The sequence below is a fragment of the Loa loa genome, assembly GCF_000183805.2.
Source record: "Loa loa unplaced genomic scaffold supercont3.2, whole genome shotgun sequence".
Taxonomy (NCBI): Eukaryota; Metazoa; Nematoda; class Chromadorea; order Rhabditida; family Onchocercidae; genus Loa; species Loa loa.
The window spans coordinates 152,323-162,279 of record NW_018108182.1 but is presented as its reverse complement, the minus strand read 5'-3'; the positions used below and the strand labels follow the sequence as shown (position 1 = coordinate 162,279).

The following is a 9,957-nucleotide window of genomic DNA, read 5'->3' as shown; positions in this document are numbered from 1 at the left end:
ATATTCCATCCTAGATGAGGTCATCTGATTTATACTTTAGTGTCCATCAACTGACCAGTTATTACTAACCGATGTCCTTCAATCCCGCTCATCCTTCATCATCATCGCCATCCCCTTCATTCATACTTGTAATATACCTTTTTTCCGCTTGTTCCTCCAATGGCTCTTTTTCCAATTCATTCATTTTCGCTTCTTTCAATTTATAATTTACTTTACTATTCTTTTTTATGTTACTTTCTTTAGTTATAATTCATCTTTTTGGATTTTTTTTGAAATTATTTCAGGAAAAATTACGAAATTTCATCATTTAAAAAAAAATCTTTTTAAACAATACATTTCTTTTCATAAATGTGATATATTCAATAAGTTTGAAATGTTGACAGTCCTTTGGAATCTATCTATTTTTTTTTTGGACATCGTTTGCATTGGAGGAGAAAATTAATTAAGGAAAGATTTCAATTTAAAGTTAGAAAAATAGTCAGATTTAAAGTTTTCAATGAATGTTTCAAAATTAAAATTCTTCTCTTCCCTATTTTTTTGCATTTCTCATTTACCTGTTGAATAGTTAATTTACCTGTTTTGATAGGAAACTTTTGTCTTTTGAATTTTCTTATACGAGATATTATCGATTCGATTCATCCGACAACAGCAACAACAAAAGAGGAAATGAAGCAGACATTTAAACTCACCGATTATTTGGGCCCATTAGCTGTATCGTCATGCTTCGTTGTCGCAATTTTTCTACTCTCCCTGTTCATTAATTTCTTTTGGATTTCTAAGGAGGATGAAAAAACTATTTTTGATAAGGTTACTTTGCTTATTTCATCATATTTCCGGAATAATTTCTCAAAATTCTTTCATACAACAGAGAATGATAAAAAAGAAATTAATCATTTTGCAGTTTGGTTCTCATTTTGATATCCGATGTGGTATACATCGAATGCGACATCGTCTTAAAAAGGTTTTTTTTTTTTCTTTCAATTTCATGCACTCTTTCCATTCATTTTTATGCCAAGCTATTACTATCATCTTATCATAAAGGTTAAATCAAAATTTCATGCTAGCACATGCTAACTGAATTATGCAAATTTGCAAATGTCCATTTTCTTTCATTGATCCATTTTCCGTTTCATTTAAATATTACTTCGTACCGTCCGTATACCTTGGCCTATTACCTTTCCACTTGTTAGAAAAGATTAGCTAAAATTTTTCATCTATTAGAAAAGACTAATTAAAATTCATATTACCAAAACTTGACCTCTTCATAGAATGCGAAGGTGAAGAACAAGCTAATGGAGAGTTCATATGGTTTGGAAGTTGATACTATTGTCTAAAATTGAATCCAACAATTCGCCGATGTTCTGGCCTCATCTGTTACGCTTTTTTTTGTGTTGTTTTGTCGATTTGTTTTTTTTCTTCCTAAATGATTGAAATGATTTCTTATCTATTTCGGTTGACAATTCTTACAGATGACAGACACCTCATTAGCATTAATGAAAGTTTGATTTTTCTCAAAAATTTTAATTCAATATTTCGTGATTTCGTTCACTTATCGGAATATTTTCAAAGGTTTTTGTCCACTTTTATCATTTAATTAATTGAAAAAATGTGTAAAGAATTTCCACCCCACTCAAAGGAAATTTTAAATGATTAAAGACAATCCAATTAATCATTTGTTTTTAATGAGATTAAATTATGAGGATGACACTCGAAAGATGCATTTGTTTATGATCGGATCCTTTTAATATTTGCCAATAGTCAATAAATTCATAAAACATTGCATTTTTTGAAAATTCCCTTAAACGTTCCTTTTTAAAGATATTCTTAATAATGAGCAGATTAGAAGTTTGTCATAAATTGTGCTAATCTTAGGATCAATTTAAATCTATGTGAAATATTGCGAATGCACTACATCATATTTGGATAATTAAAGATTGACAACAACCTTAAATGACATATTGTTTACTTTTCCTCACCTATAAATGAGGATTTGTTCTTTTCTCTCCTACAGAAATAATCCTGATGTGATAATATATTATCACATAGGAATAGCAAATAATTGGCTAAAACCTAATTGGACAAAGAAAACGGAAAATTTTGCAAAGGAAAGTGTGGAAGCGAAATCGGAAAGTCGAAAAATGGATAACTTGCACGTTACAGTATACTATCAGAACGGAACCGTTGGAAATGATAATCATAAAATCTCACCTTTATACATCCTCCATTTATCACAGTTAACTTCTTCTTATCATTGCGTATCACTTCTATTTGGATGAAAACTGAAACATTTGAACTTTTCATAGTTATGTTGAAAAGAACTAAGAAAGAAATTAAATTACTTTCTACTAATCTAAATAGAAAACAAGAAATTGGTAGGTGATGAGTTGATTTGTCATTGATTAAAAGCAAATATCATGGGCAATTAAGTGTATCACACGTAACTCACGTTCATCCCTAAGCGTACAACAACGGTCCACGTTTTGTCGTAACTATGGTATCAAGAAAGAAAAAAAAACTGTTACATACGGCTTCCTCTTTCATATATCACTTTAAAAAGTTGTTATGAATTCAAATTAATTCTTCCTACCCTTTCGCTTTTCTTTTACCGCATTTCAACGGCATCAGAAATTATTATTTTGATGTTATTGTCGTTATTATTATTGTAATTGTTGTTGCAATTTTTGTTATTATTATTGCTACTATTGTTATTGTTATCATTGTTGCCGTTGTTGTTGTTGTTATTGCTTATGAGAAAAAGCAAATTGCAAGACAACAAATCGTCACCGAAGCTACTATAAGACTTCATTAATTTGTTACGACAATATTGTTGAAAAGATTAGAAATAAAGTATATAAATACGGTTTCTCTCATCAAAAAACTTTGAATCATTTCTCTCTTCTACATCTGACAACCATTTGAATGTTATCTTTAGCATAATTCCTTCAAATAAATATGCATCGAATTCACATATAAAATTGTGTTGTAATTTTGCTTATATATTAAAATACATTTTCTGGATTAATTAATTGCTTGATTAATTGATTAATTAATTAATTAATTTAACTTCTTCTATACCATTTGCCTTCCAAATTACAGGTAAAATGTATGGAAATGTGTTTGTTTGTATAACATTGAAGTATTTCATTTTGTTTTTGTGAATGAAAAAGAAGAAGGTTTCTGGCTTATTTTTCACAATGAATTAAAACTTTTTAATTATTTTTTGCTACCATAAATAAATTGAATTCCACTAATATTAATATTTTGTATTTTTTCTTGCAAATTAATACCTACCACTTTTTTCTTTTTTTGTTTTTTAACTATAAAGTAAACATTGCGATTAATTAGACAATTATTAACTTCTTCTATACCATTTGCCTTCCAAAATTTCATTATATTATTAATGAAATGACACATTTAATAAGTTAAAATAAAACAAAAACTCTTTTATATGTCACTTTTTGAAGAGGGTGACAATCATGAATTGGTCGAATGCTTCAGTCGATTTAGCATGTGTGCCATACATATTTGCGCAAATGCTTGTTTGTGTACATCACAAGTCATCAGACTTCTCTTAGAATCCCCGAACCACCAAACTCTCTTTCTCGCATACCGGTTCATTTCTTTCTTCAAAGTGAAAGAATGAAAGAGAGAGAGAGAGAGAGAGAAAGAGATGAAATTAGCGATCAAACACCAACATGAACGATCATAACCATAGCTGAAACGCCCATAACACATTCTTATTGTTTTTATTATTCTGCAGAAAAGTATGTACTTCTTTTTTTATTTAAAATAAAGAAAAGAATCCTATCCCCACTGTCTCCTCTCTTTTTTTCTCTTTTTTTTTTTTTTTTGCTAAACCGGACCGGAAAGAATCTTCCAAATTCTATTTCAGTATCATTTAGTTTCAATAATCAATGATTACTTTACTCAGATATCTATTTTAAGTAATTTTAATTGTATTATAGAGATATTAAATTTATGAATAATTAATTTTTAAAGAGAAATTTTCCAATCAAGGATACAGATTATATTATATTATGAGCCAATAGTATTTCATCGTTACTAGCAATTAAAGGACAACTAGAAAGTAGCAAAACAAGCCAAGATAATATGATAGTACTTTGTGGAAATGGCGCATATGTCCTGAATTTTGATGACTTTTTTGTGAACAATTCTCATTGGTCACTTAGAATGGCAGAGTGATTCATAAATTAAATTTTGGTTCATGAATTAAATGGGTTATGCGGACATCATACATTCTTTGATCTGTATGATTTGATATGATGTGATACGATATGATCTTTAGTCTCTTCTTTCTGAACGACATTCCATATAATGATTAATATCAAGTTAGTATTTTGGTTACTGAACAGAATGGATTATTTGATTTTCATCTAAGAGTCATTGAATTCAATAATCTTCGATGCTTGATTATATCATACCGTAGTCTCGAAATGATCGGATTAAAAAGTATCGTTGATAATGTCAGTTATTGTCTTTATGCATATAATATTTTAAATTTTTAATGATATTTAAATTTTATTTTTGTTTGAAAATTTGAAACATTTATTGATTCAAATCAAAAAACAAAATTACAAATCATTTTTGGAGATTATTGTGGTTTGACTACGAGAAATAGAGCAAAAATTATATGGTAGTGTGGATGAGTTAGTTGAACGACGCATATTTTTTAAGCGATCACATCTGATTTGAATTCAAATTTGTCAATTCTGTTCGTTGATCAATGAACACTGAAAGTGCCTGATATCATTGTGTCACCCTTTTCCCATTGTGCGTTTCTTTTTTTTTGTCATCGCACCTCAATTAAACAAAAAGGAAAAAAAAAAACGAACGACAAATAATGAAAAAACATTAAATGTAAATAACTTCAAAGCATTTATGGAATATTTTTCTAACAATGAATGAATTTTTTTTTCTCAAATTATCTATGATCATCCATCTAATCATTCAATTAATGTATGAAGTGATATATTGTGATTAGAGAAAATTTATTATCTTTGTTTATCGTAAATTTGATAATTTGACAAAGTTGTATTCGTGAAGCACATTCAAAATAAAATGAAAATATTTTCCAAATATTCAAATTTCCGTACTTGACTTATGGTATTTTGAATTGAACTTATCAGTTTATCATCATTTAATCAATACCAATGATTATTCCATCTAATATTTAATTCATTTCAAAGTTCGTTTTCATTTGAAAAATAGTGGAGTTAATTTTTTTTTCTCCATTTCTATGTCTGATAATTTCTTTGTTTGTTGTTATTTCCATTGAAATGCCATTAAGAGTTAAAAATCAGACATCACCGATGAATGCATCGCAACTATTTGATAAAAACATCAAAGATCAAGACGAAAACTTGTCAGTTACCATGGCGGAAAACAATTGATATCCATGAACCAATTGAATCATCTCTTTACTTTATTGCATCATTTCCTCACTCTAACTTTTCTCTTCTCTCGAAACTTTCGATTCCAACGAATGGTCAAACATCAGTTAGAAAAAAAAACATAAAATATTTTTGTTGAAAAAATTTTCTTCATTTGCAAAAAATGATCTTTAAAAGGCATTACCAATCCTTCATTTAGCTCATAAGCCTATATTTAAACTTATTTTGAAATGTTTTAACTATCTCATGTTCACTATTGCAAAGCAAGCAAAAATATTTCAAGCTCATTTATCCTAAAGATATAACATCATAATTATTCGACTATTTAGACATAATTTAGGTTACATTGTGGCTATTGGACATTTTCATTTTGTCCCGATAAAGTACTAAAACTAATTCTCAAATGTAATACACAGTCATTCTTATTTATTTCCTTGATTTCATTCCTTCCATATTTAATGGAAATGTTTTATTTATATTTTAATTCGTATTTTATTAGTAGCACAGCAATCAGGAAGCAATCCTATCATAGGACAAGTGATACAAAAAGATTAGGTAGGTATATAGTGGCGGTAATTGACATACTTTTTCAACAACTGGTTTCAATTCAGCGAAGCATAAAATCCGTAATTTATAACATTTGATATGTTGTTCATAATTATGAATTAATTGTATTTTTTATGATTTTAGAAAAATCAACCAGTTTTTTTCGTTTTTCATCCTTCGTTATCTGTCACCAATTCTACTTCTTCAGCTTCTACAACAAATGAAATGAATCTCTTGCAATGACAATAAACACTCTATTGGAAAGTTATAAAATTATAATAATGAGAGCAATATGCAAATTTCTTTCGTACATCGTTTTTATGATACATAACAGAATGGCTAGTGATTTGTCATCATTTACTGTGCTTTCTATGTCATTATGCTGCAAAAAAACAAAAAAAAATTAATCCATTCGCAATATTCATATATAAATTTAATTTGAAACAGAAAAAATGTCAAAACAGTATAACATAGGCTAAATTTATCTGATAACCAGGTGACAGATGATAACTGATAACTAATTCTCCTCCATTAAATAAATCATCAGTTGATTATTATGAAAAATGAAATTGGAATGAACCATGTAATATGTACTTTATTTCATCATTATGACATTATTATTAATGATTTCATTTCAGTCTTTTTTTTTTTTATTTCCTTTTTCATATTTAATAATATAATTATATATAACAATTAGGATTGTATCATTACATAGTTTCGGATTGAAATGAATGAAAGAACGGAAATAGTCTGTTATTCTTGAAAATTATCCAATTTTTCAGACTAATTTTATTTACATTTTTATTACCAATAATGTCAATAAATTTGCATTTTATTGGCCTATCATTTATACTCTAAAAGTTTTCATCACATTCATTATATCATTTATACTCTTATCATTAAATCATCTTTCGTTTTTTTCTCTCTCCTATTTAATTTATTTTAAAATACTTAAAAAAAAAAAAAACCGAAGGTTTTTGTGGAACAATTTGTGACCTTCAACCTTCAATTTTGCATGTCTTTGTCACATGAAACTTTCCTACTTCTGTGTCTTCATATTCTTTTTCAATGAGATTTCTAAATTCTTCAATACCTTGATTAATCATCAAAAATATCTGATGCTGCCATTATTCGCATTCTGATAAATGGGAGTTTGCGCTAATTGTCAAAATACCGCACAACTAATTGACAGACATATTGCATCTTCTTAACAACAAATTCTTCCGCATACTTTTCTTACGCAAACAACAATTTAGATGAAAATACTCATTAGTTAAGTATGAATGACTCACGTGTACAGACACACAGACATACACACACACACACACACACACACACACACACACACATACACACATATACACATACATGCCGATACAAACAAATCAAATAATTAGAAATGAAGTTGGGTTGGTGTCAGTGATTATAATAGCGTCAAATGAATATGAGACCTTTGAACATTAGTCTAATTTAGTGTTAGTTTTGCTTAATTACATCTTATCCGTCCCGATGTAATCGATTTCACTGAGGTGTGACTTTTTCTGGGACACCAATGATATCGAATTCATCAGGACAAGGTTACTTGCTCTATGAAATGGATTGCAGTGATGGTTGAATTTAGTTGATTTATCCAAACTAGTTCATTTAATTCTACTCCATGATTAAATCGATAATTTGGCATGGAATTTGATCTCAGCTTATTTAAATCACTATGATTCGATACTACCTTCATATAGTTATCACTCCTATACTACGATTATATTTCTAGGCTTTGATTATTATAAAAAAGTTCCTGTTAAATCCAAATATTTCTACCCCTTGACCCATTGATCCTGATTCATGCTTCATGAAATAATAAATGAATTAACCGGTGGGATGAACTTACCAAATTATTGGAAAAAGAAAGACTGATGTATTCTACGTTTACACCAGAAGATCGGAGAGTGTGAAATTGTGCAGCGAACTTTTCCATCGCTAATAAAACGGTACTCATTTTTTCGCAGCTATTTAAAAAAAAAAGAGAATGAAAAACGAGAAATGGTACCATTATTTAGGTGATTATAAAATGTGAGTCAAAAAATCTCAATGCTATTAAACCAGTAATGTTTTAAAAACATTCACAAAATGAAGCTCATTTGCAGTTTTTGCTATTGCTAGAATTCCGGGTAAAAACCAGTTTATCCGTTTTTACGGGTGCAGTTCCTTTTTATTACTGCTATTACTGTTCAATAGCTAACTACTAACTGCATCATTATCCTGGTTAAAAGGTAAAATTTTGGAACGGGATAACTATAATAACTCACAAATGAGATGGATACATTGTTCCGTTTCCCTCTCATTTTGCTCATTACGCAGAGCCTTGGCTTTTCTCATATCTGTTTTTAGTGGCCAGAGGAATTGAGCCAAGTTTTATCACATTTTTATGATACTCAGGATATGAGGAAAATTTCCCGAAAAAAAAACTCGTTTTATTTACTCTTTTTCTTTTTTCAATCGGTATAATGATTGCTGAAATTAACTGAGAAAAGTGGTTTATTTCATCTTTTTGCTTATTATGATATTTGCAATTTTTTAATTAACAAAATCACATGAAGTCAAAATGACGATATTATAGAAGGAATAAGTTGCGTATTAGATTTGGCTTCCGAAGATTTGGGCTTATAGTAAGATCTGAAAGCACCAAAAGTGTAGAAAAGTTTTTTACACGGTATGGTAGCATTGCAAATATTTCCGCTAACATCCAAGTGACCTTGATGATTTATGTAACTACTCTGATCATTAATCTTTCACTTAGCGTCTTTATCCAAAACAAATTCCTATCACTGTTTATTTACCGGAAGAATAGTACATAGCAAGAGAAATAACAACTTGTTGATAAAATGAACTTTGTTCACTGACACTTGTTGACTTCACATCTTGTTAATGGATATTAATGTATTGATAAGTATCGATCATTTTCAGTTCAGCAGTTATCACTATTATCTCTTGCGCTAGTTCTGGATGTCGTTATCATTGTTCATTAAAGAATGGCATTCAAGCAATTCGAAAAAGATGACAAATCATCGTTAAGCATGTCCAGTGATAATAGTAAGACTTTATCCTACATATATTTTTTGATCATTTCTAAATTTCTTCCCCGATTTTTTTCTTTGATTCTTTTCCTCTTTCTCAAAATTTGTTGTAGTCTAGAAGAGGAAGGAAGGAAAGGTATATGGAATCTGATAAGTGATAATGTATGTTTTTGATAAATATTTTTAAGATGAGTAATTCCAGAAACGAAAAGAATTAAGAATAGTATCAGACATGAAAGTAGCCTAATGAGGACAATATTCTCCCCCATTTGGGATTCAGTAAATATAAGATAGGGACAAAATGAGCTAAAAAAATGATGGTATATTAATCCAGTTTTAATTGTTAACTTAATCAAATATATGATAAATAATGAAATGAAGCAAAACAGGAATAAAAATTTTAGGATTAGTCATATCCTTAACTTATAAAATTAAGAAGAATTAATTTGATTAAAAACTAGATGGCTGAAAGAAGGAATTGCTATCGTACATGTCACATCTTACGGCTCTATCATATCATATATCCATCTCAGTTATATAAATATCGCCATCTTCCCGTCCTCCACTACATCTTTGTAATGATTTTCAACGATGAGATATTTCAGTTCTTATTTTATCTTTTATTTCCGTAAAATGAGATCTTTTTTGAGAGAAAAAAAAAGAAAATTCATTATGCTTCGAAGGGAAAAGTGCAAACAACTCATACAAACAACAGCCAATATATGCTTTAAGCAAATTGTTTTCAAAAAACGAACTATCATAAAAATTACGAGAAAAGAATCAAAGATTAAATTCTTTCAAAATTTTGATAAGCAAATAGTTTATCAGTGAGGAAAAAAAACTGCTCCTTAGTTTGTTGCTATCTTCGATCCATTATTATTTATTATTACTATTTGTTATTTATTATTTATTTATTTATTATTATTATT

The 9,957-nt window shown here is 28.8% G+C and overlaps 2 protein-coding genes across 2 annotated transcripts in view; both read left to right on the top strand.

The window, feature by feature from the left end:
- Nucleotides 1-666: 666 nt before the first annotated feature.
- On the top strand, nt 667-1,334 carry LOAG_09676 (hypothetical protein; the record flags this gene model as incomplete). The annotated part of the gene is made up of 3 exons (XM_003145202.1): nt 667-807; nt 902-961; nt 1,269-1,334. 3 exons carry the CDS (start codon nt 667-669, stop codon nt 1,332-1,334), a joined length of 267 nt encoding a protein of 88 aa, XP_003145250.1.
- Nucleotides 1,335-7,717: 6,383 nt separating this feature from the next.
- LOAG_16377 (hypothetical protein) overlaps nt 7,718-9,957 on the top strand; it is an 8,292-nt gene continuing 6,052 nt past the window's right edge. The window contains exons 1-2 of the mRNA XM_020449031.1: nt 7,718-7,942; nt 8,919-9,044. Of these exons, the coding sequence (XP_020307484.1) occupies nt 8,984-9,044 (61 nt within the window). The 5' untranslated portion in view covers nt 7,718-7,942; nt 8,919-8,983. The remainder of the gene's footprint in view (nt 7,943-8,918; nt 9,045-9,957) is intronic.